This window comes from Lactuca serriola, chromosome 8, assembly GCF_051521515.1.
Source record: "Lactuca serriola cultivar US96UC23 chromosome 8, Lser_US96UC23_V15, whole genome shotgun sequence".
Taxonomy (NCBI): domain Eukaryota; kingdom Viridiplantae; phylum Streptophyta; class Magnoliopsida; order Asterales; family Asteraceae; genus Lactuca; species Lactuca serriola.
In genome coordinates this window covers 166518062-166538265 of record NC_136415.1, presented here as the reverse complement: position 1 = coordinate 166538265, position 20204 = coordinate 166518062, and the positions used below count along the sequence as shown (strand labels likewise).

Sequence of the window (20204 nt, the reverse complement as noted above, 5' to 3'; positions counted from 1 at the left end):
GATAACACCAAAATTTTGGCTCTACTAGGGTTTTAGTAGATTTTTTAGACTTCATGGTAGAGGTGTTACTAATAAGTTGATAAAGAAGAGGAATGATGGTCATGCATCATATATGGTTCTAAGGGACATAATGGAATCATATAAGACGATTTGTTGATTTGCTAAGATAGCTTGTAAAGGAGTATGATAGAAAAATGTTGAGTTAGAAATGAAAAGATATTAACAAATTAGTTGAATATGTTATACAAAAGCTTATAGAAACAATGCTTTTTGGAGTTGCTTGAGAGTTTTTAAAGTGAGTTATTGTGTATGTTTGCTACAAGGTATCATTTCATTATCTATTATTTGGAATACTGAAATGCACATAATAAGCAAAATACAAGAAGTACATTGCTATATTTTCATCTTTCGTTATTTGTAATACTCAATGACCTATATAAAGTATATTTCTATTTTCACCTCATTACTAATTGATTTTCCTTTTATAATTATTTCTATAATAACATTGTATTTTAATTATTTATATTTGAAACAATGAGATATTCTCATCAAATGATTAACATACTATGCATTTTATACTTGCATAATTTCTCTATAAAAATATAGTAAAATAAAAATAAATTAAAATTTTAATACCATAACAAACCAAAAGAAAAAAAAATCCACATTTTCATTTCTTACATCTCTTAAAAATAAATAAAAAAGTTTCCAATTTCCAAGGGCTCTTTGGTCTTTCACCATGATTGTGGAACATGCTCTTCTAAATCTATTTACCGACCTTCCTTTACGCTTGGAACTTATTACCTCCACACTTTTCTCTCTTTAATTCAAACCTCATTCCAAATCTGTTTGCTATCGCGTTGGATCCCCATCCCCCCTTTCGTTTCCTTCTTCCTCATTCTTCTTCCGTGATAACCCTAGTTTTTTTTTTCTCAGGTAACTTTCGAAATTTTCTCTTAATTTATCGATACTCAATTCAAATTAAATCCCTTTATGTGAGTTTCTTTTTGTTTATTGTTTGCTGTTTGATGATTATCGCTATATAGCAATACAAATCATATCGATGCTTTTGGTAATCGAACCTTCTTGTTGTATTTGGTTCTTAATCGTAAATATATGAGTTTGGGTATTAGGGTTCTTAATAGGTTCGAAGAAAAAACTGCTGCACCCACAATTTTTTAGATTGGATCTTGTAATTTGAATGATAATCGTCAACATTGCCACAATAAATTGATATGAATTTTGACATAATTATCTTTTCCCTGAAATGGAATTCCGAGTGTGTCGTTATTTTACATGGTGTTTTGATTGAATCAGAATTGTTCTAACTGACGATTAATTTGTTGATTTGTGTAGCATTAGGGGGGATATTTTATGGCATTTGAATCCAAATTAAGCACAGAGATTTATTCAGAAGATACTACTACAGAAGTTGATTCAAATCATATTCTTTCATCTGAAAAGATTTTGCTCGTTGATTCAGAAACCCAAATCACCGATTCTAGAAAACCAAACTACAATCGTGTCATAACCACTAAATCACCTGTTCATAGAACAATCACCGACCTTCCACCTGCATTAATCTCTGAAATCTTCAACTGCCTCGACCCAAAAGAACTTGGTGTTGTCTCCTGTGTCAATCCATCTTTATACCAGATTGCATCCGACCACCACGTCTGGAAGCAGTTTTACTGCGAGAGGTGGGGGCTTCCGGCCGCCGGCGGCACCGCCACAAGCCGCCCGGTGGCCGAGTTTTCCGGCGAGAAGTCATGGAAAGAGCTTTTCGTGGAACGTGAATTCCATAGCAAGACATTTATGGGACATTACAATGTCGAGATTCTTTACGGACATACAGAAACTGTAAGAACCGTTTTCCTTTTACCTTCTAGAAAGTTAATCTTCACTTCGGGTTATGATTCCGTTGTTCGAATGTGGGATATGGAAGACGGAATCTGCATTTCCGCCTCCCGCCCTCTCGGATGCACCATCCGTGCCCTTTCCGCTGATTCCAAGCTCTTGGTTGCCGGCGGTTCCGACGGCTTTATCCACGGTTGGCGAGCCGAAGAAGGACACCCGCGTCTTTTCGACATAAATGGTTCTCAAGATCAGGATCGGAATCGGAATCAGAATCGGAATCGGAATCAGGAATTCCGACTTTGGGAACATCAAGGTCCGATAACTTGCCTTTCATTGGATCTTATGAGAATTTACAGCGGTTCTTGGGACATGACAATACGGATTTACGATCGTGTATCGCTAAAATGTTTAACAGTTTTAATGCATAATGATTGGGTATGGGCATTGGTCCCACATGACACGACAGTTGTAAGCACAGCGGGGTCCGATTCATACATTTGGGAAACGAATTCTGGTTCGCTTATCGATGTATTCAAAGACACGCACGTCGGAAACGCGTATTCCCTTGCCCGAAGTCACACGGGCAGTTTCGTGTTCACCGGAGGCGAAGACGGCGCGATTCACATGTTCGAGGTTATAACCGATCGTGTTAAGTCATGGCGGCCGATTGCGACATGGAATCCGCATTCCGCCCCGGTTCATTCCCTCTCGTTTGAATTCCCATGGCTGGTTTCCGGTTCCGGAGATGGGAAACTTTCATTGATTGATGTTCGGAAGCTTTTGAAGGGAATCCGGGCGATGAAACCGAATAGAAGTCGGAAAGCTTTGAGTGTTGAGCCACCACAAAGAATGTTGAACGGGTTGGGGAAGAGTGTGTTTTCGGTCAGCATTGGGGCTGACCGGATTGTGTGTGGTGGGGAGGAGGGTTCGGTTAGGATTTGGGATTTTTCTCGGGCATTGGAAAGAGAGAAACGGGCAGCGGCTTTGAGGGGATTACGGGCAGAAAACCGAATGAGGAGACAGAAGCTACAGAAAGAGATTGAAAGTAAAGGTGGAAGGGTTGACCAATGTTTGATTGCTGCGAAAAGTCAAATGAATGGTGAGAGAAATGGTGTGTGGTATAACAAACGTGGGTTGAAGGTTAAGGGTTAAAATTCTTGATTTGGGTTTGGGTACTTCTTGATGTTCTTTTGTATACACTCAATTTCTTTGGTAAATTTTAGGGAAAACTATTTTTTCTATTGCATTTTGTTGGTAATTTTTACATTTTAGCAAATAAAAAGAAAGGTAAGTCATCTATGGGTTAATCTCGTTTAATCAGCTCGTTATGAAGAGGACGTTTATGTCTTTTGCCCACAAAGGAGACAGTCTGTTTCATCTTTTTGAGGAGGACAAAAAAAATTAATTTTTGTATAATGCATTTGATTGGGATGGAGACTAATGTCAATGATATAAAAATTGTAATTTTTTCTAAAATACATACTTAAACATGTTATTTAATTTTCTAAAACAATAAATAAATAAGTTTTTACCTAAACACATTTACATTTTCTAAATTTTCTAATGAAAACTGAAAATGAATTCTTATTTCATTTTTCTGAAAATTGAAAATGGAAAACGAAAACTGTTTTTTCGTAACAAAACGTAACCTATATTTTCCTAGAATATAAGTTGCATTTAGTTAAGGGAAAATAGTTTTTGTTTTCGGTTTTCAGTTTTCAGAAATATAAAATAAGTTTTCATTTTCAATTTTATTAAAAAAGATTTAGAAAACATATTTAATTAAAACTTATTCATTTTTTATTTTTTAACAAAAATACTTCGGTTTCTATGAGCTGTGATAATTCTTTTGCATTTTATCTTCTGGGCTTTGGTAAGCTTCTGGGCTTCTTGGCTCTGGTTACCAAACGGGCCTTTTATGCTTATTTGGCCTTTTGCGTTTATTGGGCGTTTCAATAAATAATCTATTAATTAGTAAAAACTAACTACCGTTTTGGGTAACACATACAAATTTTAGAGTTATTCTTCAAGATAATCTTTTAAATCTTTTTATCAAAAATCAGTTATGAATCTTGCTAAATAAAGACTGCAAATTAGCCATGTCACTTCAAGATAATCTTTTAAATCTTTTGTATATAAAGTCGAAGTTGAGGTTGATGACGAACAACCAATACCATACAAAACATATATATATATATATATATATATATATATATATATATATATATATATATATATATATATATATATATATATATATATATATATTCGAAGAAGCCAAATAAGCCAATGCAAGCGGTGATGAGATTTATCATATATAATGACTCTAAGTAAATTGTCAAAAGATCTTTGGTTTTACATTATTTACATCTCTCATGCTTTCTTGAATCAAATAATAATCTTGTTTGTTTTGTATTGTTTTTTTATTTAGTTATAGAGAATACAAACAAACAGCTTAAAATGATCATATTTCATAATCATTTTAGCGAATAACTATAAAAATTATTGTACATGCACGAACAAGCAAACCAACATTAAATGATTCAAGTGAATAACTATACAAGTTCTTGTTCATGCATGGACAAGCAAACCAACATGCAACAACTTGCAGGGTACATGTTGCCATAGTGCGAACTAGCCTCCATTGAAGGATCTTAACTACGATTGTAGAGGATCTTCAGTGGCAATGTATTTGTTTCTTCTGATAAATTCACATTTACAAAATTCGTTTATTCTTTTTTTCCTGTTTGTAATAGTCATATTGAGAGGTCGACCATACTCTATTGGACTATGGTGAAATTGTAAATATTATTCAATAGAAGATTGGGAGATGGTGTGAGATTGACATGACTTTTTTGCATAGGGATCGAGATTTTGGTTGGTTGGATTTGATTTACTTGACTACTTCAAGAAAGTTGGTGTTTGAATCCATTATTTTGACGACTTGGTGGAACATTTGGAAATTTAGTGTTAAATAATATGGTTTATATTATGTATACATGTTAGATATAAAATGTTTGGGTAAGTTTTGTATATTTTGTTATTTTAATAGAAACTTAACTGATTATTAGTTATTAGATGAGATTTTATGAAAAAAAATTTGTATGAGATAACAAATCATTTTTTCAATACTTACACTCCTTATTATATTAGTTAATAACCCTAGTGATTGTATTGATATGCGTATTTAGATAGGAAATAAGATATTCAAATAAATTAAATGATTACTCTTATAAGGATTGCATGTGATTTTGTTGGTGATATGCATGCGGCGGGTCTGTCCGTTCATGGGTCATCCATGGGTAATCTGAATATGTTGGGTTCAGTTGTATAAGGGTAATGGTTTGGTGGTTCAGATACAATTAGCTCATAAGTATCTACTTGTTTTCCTCCCACTTTAGGGTTTTCAATCTGTAATTAGGTTTCAATTTATTAGTTTTATTTCTATTGTTCTTGATCATACTTATATGAGAGTAGGATAGATGAGCGTAGACTAGGTTTTATGTAGTGAGATTTCTATTATAAAAGTTGTCAAACTAAATGATCTATTCAATATTCAATAAAAATAGATTGTTCAGGTTGGAAAAATCTTGCATGTGATTTTTTAGATTTAGGAATTCCTTAACTCTTCACTAGTGTCCTTTTTATTAATAATATTCGGTCGTTAAAAAATAGTTCATGTGAACTAGTGCATGATTTTCAAAGGAGCAATGGTATTTCTTTTATCAAAAAATATATCATTATCTTAAAATAAGAGCTTTTTTTTTAATAATATTTTAGTGAACTCCCAAATTTATCTTGTTACTTATAATATCATACATGAGACAATGTAGAAAAGAAAGAAAGTACATGAAGGTACGCCTTCCATCTTCGTTGAATATCCCATTCCCAGGTCATTTTTTTTTTAATTTTTTATAAGGGGGATGATTTATTTAGTGGGGGTTGTTTCTAGGTTGGTATTCTTGTTATAAAGAAGTATTATATAAAGGAGTCATTTTCCACAAGCATGATGTGCATATATTTATAATTTTCTTTTTGGTTATAGTAATCACATGGGGGTAGGTTGACCAATTAATTATGAGAAGTTATGTAATTTCATATATATATATATATATATATATATATATATATATATATATATATATATATATATATATATATATATATATAGAGAGAGAGAGAGAGAGAGAGAGGTTCAAATGAGAACCAAAAAAAGGTTAAGAACCGTAAGAACCTTTAATTTTAGATGTTTATAAAGGGTTTAGGGTTACCCTAAACCCTTTATAAACATCTAAAGTTAGAGGTTCTTACGGTTTTTAACCTTTTTTGGTTCTCATTTGAACCACTCCCTATATATATATATATATATATATATATATATATATATATATATATATATATATATATATATATATATATATATATATATATATTCGTCAAAACATTTCCTAAACTGCAAAAATGGTTCCTGTGGTATGCAATTTTTTTTGGGTTTTAGTCCAAACCACGACTCTTTTTGATTGGTGGTCCTTTTGAGCTGGATTCTTTGTGTTTTTTTTGGTCCCTCAGTAAACTAAAAAGACTATTATGCCATTCTCATATATTTTTTATGTCTTTTCTATTTAATTTAAATGAAAAATAAAATAATTAACTAATTTAGGCCCATCTCTCTCTTCCAAAAATCAATAACCCACCATTCCAATTCATGTATGTTTGTTCTGCAACCTAGGAATCAAATATCCAACTGTTCAAACTGGTGACCTTCACCAGTGATGGCAACCCTCCTCCCATTCCCTTCTATTTCATCAACTCCAACTGCTAAACACCTTCTGCCGGCTAAGCCCTCCTCACAACTGATTAAACGCCACCGCAGTCACCACGTACGATAGTTACACCATCGAAGGTTGAAGTACCGAGAGAAGGAGCTCGCCGGAAGAACTGGTTGCTCTTCCTTCTTCCACCAACTGCATTCACCCTCTCCCTCTCACTATTTGTTGTTGTTCTGTTCTTCTTCCCCTTGATTGGATCGCCGATGACGAACAAATGGACCAAGGAGGAGCTTGTCGGACCTCCTTAACCTTTTTCTCCTCTTTCTCCAACAGACGGAGGGTTTTTCTAGGTTGGAGTGTTTTTGAGATAGGTCCAGTGGTTTGGGGCAATCATGAAAAGCCCGTCGCTGCATACTGCCTTTTCTAGGTTGAATATGCCTTTTCTTTGCAGATTTAATTTCATCATTGAAGAGTGGCCTGTTCGAATTGAGAGCCAATCTTCTTCTCCAAAATCGATTTACAATCTTCAATTTTTGTGTGTGTTTATGGTTAGGGAAGAAGAAGCGCGGGTGGGGTGTGTTTTTGATCTGCCTTCAAACCAATTCTTTTTCGCCTTGGTTGCTGCCACTGGAAACGTAAATTAAACCCTTAGAGGGTTGCCGGAGATCGATCTCTACGCCCCTCCTTGCGATTCGATCAAACATCACGGGACCATTTTTTATGCCTGCTTCTTTTCGTCTTCTTCGATTTACCATGGACAAAAGTCCTTTCCCCTTATTTGTGTTGGAGAGAGAGAGAGAGAGAGAGAGAGAGAGAGAGAGAGAGAGAGAGAGAGAGAGAGAGAGAGAGAGAGAGAGAGAGAGAGAGAGAGAGAGAGAGAGAGAGAGAGAGAGTATGTGGGCCCGTATTTTTATTTATTTTATATATATAAATATTTATAGGAAAAAAGAAAATTGGAAAATAAATATAATAAGGGTATAATAGTTTTTTCAATTTACTGATGGATCAAAAACACAAAGAAACTAGCTCAAAAAGACCACCAATAAAAAAAAGTCGTGGTTTTGACTAAAACCCCAAAAAAATACATGCCGCAGGGATCATTTTTGCAATTTTGTCTTCTTAAAATTGCTTATTGGATTTCAAACTTGTTTTTAAAATCCTAGAATATTTGATGTGTAATATCACCTATTTTTTCAAGTAAATGTCACATTTTTATCCCTTGTATTATATCTACTTCTAATTTGTGTTATTTCTCTAATTTTTTTTTATAGATTTCAATAAAATAAAACGAAACTATAATTCTTTTTTGTAATTCGGGTATTAATTTTTTTCTCTGATAGAAATCAGAATCCAGAATTTCAATATATAATGTCGTTCTTTTTCGCTTAGAAAAAGACATAAAGTTAGACTAAATAAACAATTCCGGACAAAAATGTAGATTTTCAAATCACAAAACAATTGGTTATTTTAATTAAATCATCCAATCCTGATGGTTATGTTTGTAAAATTATGTTAATAATGTCTATTTAACTATTTTAAATATGTATCATTAACATTATTCTTTTAAAATAAAAATCAAGTTTTAATAAGTGTAAGACCCTATAAATTTGTCCAATCTTTATCAAATATATATATATATATATATATATATATATATATATATATATATATATATATATATATATATATATATATATATATCGCACAATGTGAGAAAGGAACCCTTGAAAGAAGACGCACCTTACAGAGGTACAATATGGTACAACTTCTATCCTTGCAATGTTAATTACACTGGAATATATATCTTTCATGTCACTTTCTAATATATATCTTGGGAAGGTCTTTCTAGGTCCGTTGGTATTCGCCACAAGAGACTTGAGTGAATGAGAATCAAAAATAATTTTTTCCTATATATTCCCTCTATTCCAGATTAATTGTCCATTGTTGATTTTTTAAGTTTTTTTTCTTCAAATTTGACCTTAAATATTTTTATTTATGTTATATATTATTTAATAAAACTTATAATAATGAAAATAAATTTAAAATACAAGGCATTCATATCTTTTGCATCAAGTATTATCTATCGAAAACAAAAATATTTAAGGTTAAAATTAAAGAATAAAGATTTCAAAAATCAAATGTGGACAATTAATTTAGGACGGAGGTAGTAATATTTTTTTATATATAATATTTTTTAAGAGAAAGCCAAAATTACCCCTTGGGCGTCTTAGGGAGGCTAAAATATTTTTTGATTTTTCGTTGTACGTATATATGTGTATGGAGTTATGTGGATAAACATATGTACATATAGATGATGATGTACATATATGTAGCAAACAAAACAAACATCAAATAAACACACAAGATGTGTGTAACATATTTATCAAAAATTTAAAAAAAATATATTTTTTAAATATGCATATTTTGCATACGTATATATACATACGTCCATCTGTATATGCACATACGAAAAAAAAAGTTCGAAATTTTTTCAAGCGCCTCTCTTAGACCTAGAGGGTAATTCTTTTTTTTTTTTTTTTTTTTTATTATTACTATTACTACTAGAAAGGGACGCGCACCTCTGCTGCTTTTAGACTATGTCATAGAAGTTGAAATCGGCAAACTTTGAAAGATATGTTGAAAGTGTAAATCGTTACAAATAAAGGAAAAAGTCAATAACCCCTAAAATTAGATGTCAAAAGTGTATAATCAAAAGAAAGAACATTGACTGAGAAAAACCAAAAATGTTGTGGCTATAGCGTGAAAGTTGCCAAAGTTAGAAAAATATGGTGACAAAAGTCTAAAACAGTTTGTTTCTTTTTATTTATTTTTTATTTATTTTTTATTTTTTTTTTATGTCAAAATGCAAAAGTTTTGACTTCAAGGTTGAAAAGTGTCAAAGTCACTAAAAATTTATGGCAAAAACATCAAAACATAAAAGTTTATACTTCAAGGAAGAAAAGTGTCAAAGTCACTAAACATTTGTGGCAAAAACCTAAAGATACAAAAACATAATCAAAACTTAAAAATGTAAAAGTTTTTAATTCGAAGACGAAAAATATCAAATTTAGCGTGGCGAAAACAAAAACCCAAAAAAGTTACTATTTTTAAAAGAACCTATATATATATATATATATATATATATATATATATATATATATATATATATATATAGATAGATAGAGAGAGAGAAAAAAAAAAGTTAGGTTCAAATGTTTTCAACAAATATTGTGTGCCTAAATGCACCAATGAGAATTCAAGAAATAATAAATAATTAAATAAATCAATAAAGGGTATTTTGGACCTTTTGTACTTTTAATTAAGGAAATCATTTAATTGAAATCCTACAATTATGGAAATAAAGTAAATATATTTGACCTAATAACCTTATACAGCATATCACATACGCCTTCTCCAACGACGATCGTCTGCATCGAACGACCAATTTGTTTCAACCTAGGGCTTGTGTTCCTCTTTGCATCCTTTCTCCAATCGAAATAGCTCCTCCCCCTCCACAATCTTTACTTGCTAGCTTCCATTTTTTATGAATCGTTTCAATCAAATCAGGACTTCAGCGACATCAGGTGGGAACGATTCGGCAACAAGGATCGACGGAAGGAAAAAAAGGTTGGAGGATAGATTGTTCGGAAAAAAGGTGGCGGTGTTGCATACATGGCCAACAGGTGATCTTCTTCTTCATCTTATTTTGATTTGAATCCATGTAAATTTGGATGTTCGGGGTTTCCTGAAAAAATTTATGATAATGCACTACTAAAAAAACAGCCTTTTATGACGCGCAATCAATGACATGCGCTAATAGAGGATACGCATTTGTGTGTGCCATAAAAATCGATGTCAGTTTTCCAAAATTTGAAGGATAGAGGATACGCATTTGTGTGTGCCCTACAATTAGTGTCAAATAAAAAAAATTAAAAACACGGAGGGCGCTTATTTTAAGTGTGTGTCGTCTACAAATGTCGCTTTATATTTTTTTAACTAAACGTGCGTTTTTAAAGAGGGATCTAAAATTTTAAAATTTTGAATACCCCGCTTCTCACTCTGATCCTATGGGTCGCCTTATCTCTCGCACAGAGCCATTCTCTCCCTCCTCTCTCTCTCTCTCTAACCCTAGACACAACCACTAGTCATTCACGTTCCTTCTTCCTTGCTCCATATTTTTTACCTTCGTCGGATCTATCTTCTTCTCCCCCGTCGTTATCTTCTTCGTGCTCCATATAAGAAAATCGGCGACCAAAGAATCAAGCTCGCTTCTTATTTTGCTTTTCTGTCTCCCACAAAAACCCTAGTTTCTATCACCACTTCTTGTCCCTCACAAAATCTTTCATAGAACCGGCGATTGGGGGTCTGCGACTCTTCACGTTGACAACGCCCTGCTGCAACTCACGATGGGGCCCAACGGTGAAGCAATTACATAACATGGTTGACTGCTCTGGCGTATTTACTTTCGTATTCATCTTCTTCCTCTCTATCTGTAACACCCAAGATTTTGAAAGCCAAGAAAGTAAAGGAAACCCTAAATTTAAGAGGGACTCGGCGAGTCCAAGGAAGGACTCGGCGAGTCGGAGCGGGATCCGGGGTGAAGAGTAAGTGACCAACTCGACGAGTCGGCCAAGTGGACTCGGCGAGTCTGGTCTGTGCGAGGAAAACCCTAAATCCGGGGCTTGGAGCCTATTTAAACGGCTTAACCTCCTTCCTAGGGTCCCTTTACTGCCTCTTGCACCCAGAGCATCGAACCTTAAACCCCATTGTTGCCCATTCAAGCTCCCAAGCCATATTGAGTGAATTGAAGGAAGAAGAAGAAGGGGAAATCATTGAGGCTTCAAGAAGTGGTCTTGGATCTGAAGATTTGGGGAGCATTTCTGAGTATCTGAACGTAATAAGTTGTTTCTCTCTTTTAGACCTTCTATGGTTGTGAGATTTGGGGCTTTTAAGCCATGGTTTGCCACCCAAGTGAGCTAGAAGCCAGATCTGGAGTTGCTACTTCAGATCCAAGTGTGTTATGAGATGGGGAAGCATAAAGTATCAGCCCTTGAGTCGATTTTGGAGCCTTCTTGGCCTTAAACCCTAGTTTATGGTGGATTGTGCCTAGATCTCCTTCTCTACACGTAAAGTTTGCAACTTTACGTGGGGGATAGGCTTGGGAAGGGTAGATCTACAGTTTGGAGTTCATGCATGACTAGAAAGTCCTCTGCATGTAAGCAGATCCGAATGGACTCGGCGAGTCCTTCGAGTGGACTCGGCGAGTAGCATGAAGATAAGGAGGAACTCGACGAGTGGGATGAACAGCTCGTCGAGTCGGATGAAGATAGGCATGAACTCGGCGAATTGGATGAACAACTCGGCGAGTTGGATGAAGATTGTCGTGTGCTCGACGAGTCTGTTCTTAGACTCGGCGAGTCAGGTCGCGTGGTCCCAAACCCTTCGAGTTAAGTCTCAAGTCAGCGAGTCAAGCCAAGACTCAGTGAGTTGGACAGGACAGGAATCGGGAATCAGTAGACTCGGCGAGTCAGGGGCTGACTCGGCGAGTAGAGTCGCGAGTGGAAGGACTCTGGAATTATGAACTCGGCGAGTCAGTAGGGTGACTCGACGAGTAGGGTTGACCTGGAAGGTTGACTTTGACCAGGACGTTGACTTTGACCAGAGTTGACTTGGTTGACCTTTGAAGGTCAGTTAGACTAAGTGTTATGTTGATATTGGTAGCTCGGGGAGCTAGCGGAGCAGCAGTTCGGAGTCAGTGGTCAGGTAGCGGTCAAAGGGGTTAGCAGCAGCAGTTCAGCAGTATCAGGTGAGTTTCCCTTTGTATGAATGGGTCTACGGCCACAATGCCGGCCCATGTAGTTATGAGTAGAAGACCCGGGAGTTAGCCCTAGGCACAGTATGCTAGTATGATATTCGGACGAGGTCCAATGATAGAGGGCGGGTGCCCAAGGAGCGGTTTATGTGATAGTTTATACTTGTTGTCTGTGTGATACTTGTATGTGCCTGGTAAGGAGGTGAGTGTGGGCGAAGTCCCGTATCTCACCAATAGCAGAGTGTGGATGGTGTTCCACATCTCAGTAGCAGTAGAGCAGGGGCGAGGCCCAAGTTAGGAAAGGAGTGAGGGTGGGCTGGGCCCGTATCTCACTATCAGCAGGAGTATGGACGAGGTTCCATGACTCATCAGTAGCAGGACACGGGCGGGGCCCAGAGATAGGCGAGGCCTTAGAGAAAGAGTTGTTAGTATATGTTTAGTTTATGTGATGTTATGTGATATGTTTATGTGCTATTATATGTTAGTGGGCGAGGCCCTGTGACAGGCGAGGCCTAAGTGAAACAGATCTATATCCGAGCGGGGCTCGAAGACAAGCGGGGCCTGGAGCGGCGGGGTCGTTGTAGCGGGCGAGGCCCAGGATAGCGGGCGTGGCCCAGTATGTGAAGTATATGGTTTTGCATGGTATGTGGTAAGGTGGGGAACTCACTAAGCTTCGTGCTTACGATTTTCAGTTTTGTTTTCAGGTACTTCCGGTAGCGGAGGGAGGAGCTCGGGGTGATCGCATGGCACACACCATAGATTAGTCAGCCTGGAAATGTTTACTCTGATAACAAACATGTGTTTTTAAAACTTATACTCAGATTATGTTTTGGAATGATGTCTTTGTTTAAAGTAATGTTTTACTAAAAAGAAATTTTTGGTCTTGAATTTTGGGATGTTACAAGTTGGTATCAGAGCCTTGGTTTGAGGGATTCGGGCATACTCTCGGGTATGCTTGAACTCAAACTGAGGGGTTGGATAAAAAGTTTTCAAAAGTGAAAAGATAGTTTTGTAAAAAGAGAGTTTTGAGAAAGAAAATAGTTTTAGAAAAGCAAAAAGAATTCAGAAAGAAAAGAACTTTGAAAAGAGAAAAGAGGTGTGGTGCATGCAATCAACCGAGCTCAAGTAAGTACCCCAAAATACTCATACAAGTTTATGTTATGATTATCAGTTGATAGAACAGCATGCTAGAATAGGACTAAGGATCTAGGGATGATGCCTTATGTGCCTGTTATTTGTGCTTTTGAGCTGTATAGTAGTGCTGAGTAGACAGTAGTAGGATAGCCTGTTTAGGTTATGCCTGAGTTGATGAGTTTGTGATGCATGCTAGTTCAGATTCTTGCTATGTGGATATGATTGCTTGAGTATGTTATGGTTAGATTTTCCCCTTGTCCGAATGCTGCTTGCTTTGTGCATTATGGAATTTTGAGTGATGGGAGTTAGCCATTAGGTGGATACTTCACGTCACATGTGATCAGGGTTGAATAATCTCAGAGTGCTGGATTTGGCCCTATTGCGCAGCTCTAGTCTGAGTCCAACCGTTGTAGGGACGAGTCTTTTACTTGAAGGATTATCTGAGCCTCGTCACATGTGATGGTATCCAGGTGGTGGCTAATTGGCATCGCGAGGAAGCCTTCAGCAACTGAGGACTGGTTTGGGTTGAGTCAGAGGTTTCCCTAGGGTAAGCCTAGGATGAGATAGTGCTGGGAGCAGTAGTAGTGGATAAGGGACCTGGTGGAGTCAAAGCAATTCCTGAGGAAAGTATGGATAGATGTGGAAGGTAGTATGGGCCCGTACTACTGAAAGCAGAAGATCCGTACTTGATTCGGGAAGGGCCAAGACAAGACCGGGAACCTAGTAAGGGGTGTGTTTGGTCTCGTATCAGTGATGAGTATTCTGATAGTGGTTGTGGTATATTTTCAGCATGGTGACATTGCGAGAGAGACCAGCGGGCGGATCAGGCGCCGGAGAGGGATCAGGCTCGGGTTCAGGGACCGAGCAGCTCGAGGAGCGGATGAGAGAGTTGATATCAGCTGAGGTTACGCGCAGTATTCTAGCTCAGACTCCTGTGATCTTTGGCACGGTCAAGGAGGGTATACTGGAGATCTTGGAGGAGAGGCTGGGAGCCTTCCGTACTGAGATGATGGCATTGATGGGAGCGCGTACCTTGACGTTTCGAGAGTTCAGAGCCTGCGGGGCACCAGATTATCATGGGGCTCGGGACCCCATTGCTAGCAGCAGATGGTTGGCGGATGTAGCCAATGCTTTTCGTACGAGCAGGTGTCCCGAAGGGGACAAGGTTAGACTCGCTTCCTGTCTTCTGAAGGACAGAGCGAGGGATTGGTGGGAGGAGATTGGTCATGCTTTGGGGGATGATGCCGCGTTGGACGCGATGACTTGGAGCGATTTCTCAGCCAGGTTCAGGGCGGAGTTTTCGCCGATTATTGAGGTGCAGCAACTGGCACGAGAGTTTCAGGATTTGACGCAGACTACTGAGACTGTGGCGGAGATCACCACCAAGTTCAGGGAGAGGGCTCTTCTTGTACCGCAGTATGTCTCGGATGAGGAGATGAAGAAGGCTCGGTACCATGAGATGTTGAGGGATGACATCAGGGAGTTCGTGAGCAGATCCAACTGTAAGACGCTGGAAGATATGATTTCTCGGGCTAGAGAGAGGGAAATTGATTTGGAGTAGATCCGGAAGAGGAAGTCGGATGAGGTTTAGGTAGCTACGGGTTCGGGCAAAAGGCCCAAGGGATCGGATTCGAGATCGAGGGATCATCAGGACCGCAGTCGGTGCGGAAAGTGTGGCAGGGCGCACGGGGGTGCATGCAGGAGTGGTAGCGGTGGTGAGTCTGGCTGCTTCAAGTGCGGTCAGACTGGTCATTTCAGCAGGGATTGTACTGTTACCGTTGCGCAGGGATCAGACATGATATGTTTTCATTGCAACCAGCGGGGCCACAAGAAGGCCCAGTGCCCCAGTTTGTCTTCGACAGGACGGGTGATGGCACCCGCCCCTGCAACTTTGAGGATCGTAGATGGCCGTCAGGGCCGGGTAGAGACACCTGCAGCAGGGAGCAGGGCTTTTCAGATGACGACCTTGGAGACGCGAGCAACGCCGGACGTTGCAGGTATGCAATTTCCCATTTTCAGTTCTTTTATTTGTGCATGATTTCATTGTTATGGTTCTGCATCATTAGCGGTAAAAGTATTTTATTTTGATTGGTTGATTGTGATCGAGTTATATGCCATCTGCATACCCTGGGATATTTGTATGGTAGTTAGGGGATGTGCTCTATTGAAGAAGGTTTCGAAGGATGCAGTAACTGTAGCATGCTTGGGGAGGGATTTGGTACGTTTCGCTAGTTCGGAGTGGTGCAGTGATTGTGATGGATTGGCTAAATCCCTAGCTATGGCGGGCTTGGGTTCCTCAGTAGATGGGTTATGGAATGGTAACAAAGATCGGGATCTCTTTGAGTATTGAGCAGCAAGGGGTAGCAGGATCGAAGTGGGGGAGAATCCTCCGGGTGTGCCCAGAGAGGAGCACCCAGACACAGAATGAGTACGAGACCTCCGAGAGGGAAGAGAAGTAGTTCAGCGTTTGATGGATTGAGGATTTCAGGGTTGGGAGTTTGAGAAACTCCACATCAGCTAGCGTGTGTGATGGTAATGGTTAGTTATGGTTGAGAATTCAGGTTGTGGGTCGCCTGAAGGACTCGCGGGAGTCGGAATAAGGATCTTGAGAAGCTGATGGCACGTGGGTGCCTTCGTATTAGCAGTCAGTAGTGGAAGTGTTGTAAGACTACAGGGCAGCTGTAGCATTCACTAGAGGTCAGCAATAGATGGTGATGTAAGCCTATGTGTAAGCCGTAGCATTCCTTAGTAGTTTTGTTAGCGGAGTCGGGGCGAGGCCCTTATCTCCTAGTGATCAGGTAGGGATCAAGATTGGGTAAGTGGATGAGAATGATAGGGAGTTGCCTGTATAGCTCTAGAGAGGTGAGACCTTGGGAGAGGCCGCTCCAGGATATAATTGGGTGAGACCCGTGGGCGAGGCCCGTATGAGATTAGCAGTGTAGATGAGACCTGGGAGCAGGGTTGCTCAGTAGTATGGTCGGGTGAGACCCGTGGGCTAGGCCCGAGCGAGAGTGACTAGACTAGTGAGACTAGAAGGATAGAGGCGGGTGGGACCCGTGGGCGAGGCCCGTGAGTTTTAGCAGCACATGTGGGACCTTAGTGTCAAGTTAGGGGATCGGGGATCCCAGGTTTGTAGTGCCTGGATGGCAGGATTGATTGAGCAGTTATAGGCGGTCGAGGTTTCTTTGGATGTCGCTGAGAGCGACAGTGATGGTGTTGGGACTAGCTACCGGTGGGAGCCGGTAATCCAGTCATTGATAGGTTGGTAGGGACCAGGGTGGTCTCAGTTCATCAGAGAGTTAGACGAGGAATAGCAGAATTGCCAGTCGGTGGCAGTGCGAGTATGCAACATATGGTGGAATCCAGTTAGTTAAGTCGAGGGGTGCTCGACACCAAGTGTTGGCAGAAAGGAGCGTCAGTGAGTACTGATGGTGATGACCTGTTCTGGGAATAGCGGGAGGGGGGGGTGATGGAGTTAGTGAAGGTTAGGACCTTCACAGTGTCAGAGGAAAAGTCGGTTATGAGGCTTTGCCTTGGGAAGGCAGAGAAATTGCGCAAGGAAAGTAGTGGAGAACCTCTGCGGGTTCAGTGCAGTACTCGGTGAGTACCAGAAGGATTATCGGTTGAGTAAGTTCTATTTCTAAGTTGTTCAGGGTCAGGTTTGATCCGAGATTTACCCGCGAGGTTGTTGTTAGTCAGAATGACCAGGTGGAAGACCAGCGCAGGTAGGCGGCTGGTGTTGGGTATTGGAGGCAGATCGCAGGCGATGAGCCATGGTAAACTTCGAGGACGAAGTTCAGTTTAAGTGGGGGAGAGTTGTAACACCCAAGATTTTGAAAGCCAAGAAAGTAAAGGAAACCCTAAATTTAAGAGGGACTCGGCGAGTCCAAGGAAGGACTCGGCGAGTCGGAGCGGGATCCGGGTCGAAGAGTAAGTGACCAACTCGACGAGTCGGCCAAGTGGACTCGGCGAGTCTGGTCTGTGAGAGGAAAACCCTAAATCCAGGGCTTGGAGCCTATTTAAACGCCTTAACCTCCTTCCTAGGGTCCCTTTACTGCCTCTTGCACCCAGAGCATCGAACCTTAAACCCCATTGTTGCCCATTCAAGCTCCCAAGCCATATTGAGTGAATTGAAGGAAGAAGAAGAAGAGGAAATCATTGAGGCTTCAAGAAGTGGTCTTGGATCTGGAGATTTGGGGAGCATTTCTGAGTATCTGAACGTAATAAGTTGTTTCTCTCTTTTAGACCTTCTATGGTTGTGAGATTTGGGGCTTTTAAGCCATGGTTTGCCACCCAAGTGAGCTAGAAGCCGGATTTGGAGTTGCTACTTCAGATCCAAGTGTGTTATGAGCTGGGGAAGCATAAAGTATCAGCCCTTGAGTCGATTTTGGAGCCTTCTTGGCCTTAAACCCTAGTTTATGGTGGATTGTGCCTAGATCTCCTTCTCTACACGTAAAGTTTGCAACTTTACGTGGGGGATAGGCTTGGGAAAGGTAGATCTACAGTTTGGAGTCCATGCATGACTAGAAAGTCCTCTGCATGTAAGCAGATCCGAATGGACTCGGCGAGTCCTTTTAGTGGACTCGGCGAGTAGCATGAAGATAAGGAGGAACTCGACGAGTGGGATGAACAGCTCGTCGAGTCGGATGAAGATAGGCATGAAATCGGCGAGTTGGATGAACAACTCGGCGAGTTGGATGAAGATTGTCGTGTGCTCGGCGAGTCTGTTCTTAGACTCGGCGAGTCAGGTCGCGTGTTCCCAAACCCTTCGAGTTAAGTCTCAAGTCAGCGAGTCGAGCCAGGACTCAGTGAGTTGGACAGGACAAGAATCGGGAATCAGTAGACTCGGCGAGTCAGGGGCTGACTCGGCGAGTAGAGTCGCGAGTGGAAGGACTCTGGAATTATGAACTCGGCGAGTCAGTAGGGTGACTCGACGAGTAGGGTTAACCTGGAAGGTTGACTTTGACCAGGACGTTGAATTTGACCAGAGTTGACTTGGTTGACCTTTGAAGGTCAGTTAGACTAAGTGTTATGTTGATATTGGTAGCTCGGGGAGCTAGCGGAGCAGCAGTTCGGAGTCAGTGGTCAGGTAGCGGTCAAAGGGGTTAGCAGCAGCAGTTCAGCAGTATCAGGTGAGTTTCCCTTTGTATGAATGGGTCTACGGCCACAATGTCGGCCCATGTAGTTATGAGTAGAAGACCCGGGGGTTAGCCCTAGGCACAGAATGCTAGTATGATATTCGGACGAGGTCCAATGATAGAGGGCGGGTGCCCAAGGAGCGGTTTATGTGATAGTTTATACTTGTTGTCTGTGTGATACTTGTATGTGCCTAGTAAGGAGGTGAGTGTGGGCGAAGTCCCGTATCTCACCAATAGCAGAGTGTGGATGGTGTTCCACATCTCAGTAGCAGTAGAGCAGGGGCGAGGCCCAAGTTAGGAAAGGAGTGAGGGTGGGCTGGGCCCGTATCTCACTATCAGCAGGAGTATGGACGAGGTTCCATGACTCATCAGTAGCAGGACACGGGCGGGGCCCAGAGATAGGCGAGGCCTTAGAGAAAGAGTTGTTAGTATATGTTTAGTTTATGTGATGTTATGTGATATGTTTATGTGCTATTATATGTTAGTGGGCGAGGCCCTGTGACAGGCGAGGCCTAAGTGAAACAGATCTATATCCGAGCGGGGCTCGAAGCCAGGCGGGGCCTGGAGCGGCGGGGTCGTTGTAGCGGGCGAGGCCCGAAGTAGAGGGCGAGTCCCGGGATAGCGGGTGTGGCCCAGTGTGTGAAGTATATGGTTTTGCATGGTATGTGGTAAGGTGGGGAACTCACTAAGCTTCGTGCTTACGGTTTTCAGTTTTGTTTTCAGGTACTTCCGGTAGCGGAGGGAGGAGCTCGGGGTGATCGCATGGCACACACCATAGATTAGTCAGCCTGGAAATGTTTACTCTGATAACAAACATGTGTTTTGAAAACTTATACTCAGATTATGTTTTGGAATGATGTCTTTGGTTAAAGTAATGTTTTACTAAAAAGAAATTTTTGGTCTTGAATTTTGGGATGTTACACTATCTTCCCGTAAATACAAAATTAATCCCACTGTTGGATTAGTGAATTAGGGGTTAGGGTTTGGAGTGATTTGGGGAGAAGATGGTTTGCTCTAATGACCAAAAACTTCCCGGAATTGGGATTGAGAAAAGAAGATTGTGTGGAAGGAAGTTGGATTGACTACGTAATTTCCTGGGCCTACTTCAACAACACAACCGAAGACACATTGAAGGTAAATTTTACGGGTTGCAGCTACTCTTCCCCTCCATTTATCTCTTCCTCTATCGTCTCTCGTCTCTCTCGCTCTAATAAACTCCCATGTTTATTCCTTTTGAATGCTCTCTCTCTCTCTCTTACAATTTTTAGATCGAGGTGCTCTCTTGTTATCGATGTTTCTGGTTGTAGTCCTTCGCATACAGGATCCTGAAAAGTTTCTCTAGTCAGTAGGAAGAATTTGTGAACGTAAATTGATTTTTGTTTTCTGAAAACGATTTGTGAACTTAAATTGTATTTAAATTGATCCAGTTCGTTGTTTTCTGTCTTTTAGCAAATTCTTATCATTTTTGAAGATAATTTTATGTTTGTTTGCTTG

At 40.0% G+C, this 20204-nt stretch overlaps 1 protein-coding gene across 1 annotated transcript; it reads left to right on the top strand.

Moving 5' to 3' along the window:
• The first annotated feature begins 780 nt into the window (after positions 1 to 780).
• Positions 781 to 3098, top strand: FBX2 (F-box protein 2). Its single transcript, XM_079015970.1, has 2 exons — positions 781 to 936; positions 1357 to 3098. The coding sequence occupies exon 2, from the start codon at positions 1375 to 1377 to the stop codon at positions 3007 to 3009; it is 1635 nt and encodes a 544-aa protein (XP_078872096.1). The 5' UTR covers positions 781 to 936; positions 1357 to 1374; the 3' UTR covers positions 3010 to 3098.
• The last annotated feature ends 17106 nt before the right edge of the window (positions 3099 to 20204 follow it).

Excerpts from the sequence above, each read along its gene's own strand:
- FBX2 (XM_079015970.1), top strand. The coding sequence starts at position 1,375 with ATGGCATTTGAATCCAAATTAAGCACAGAGATTTATTCAGAAGATACT.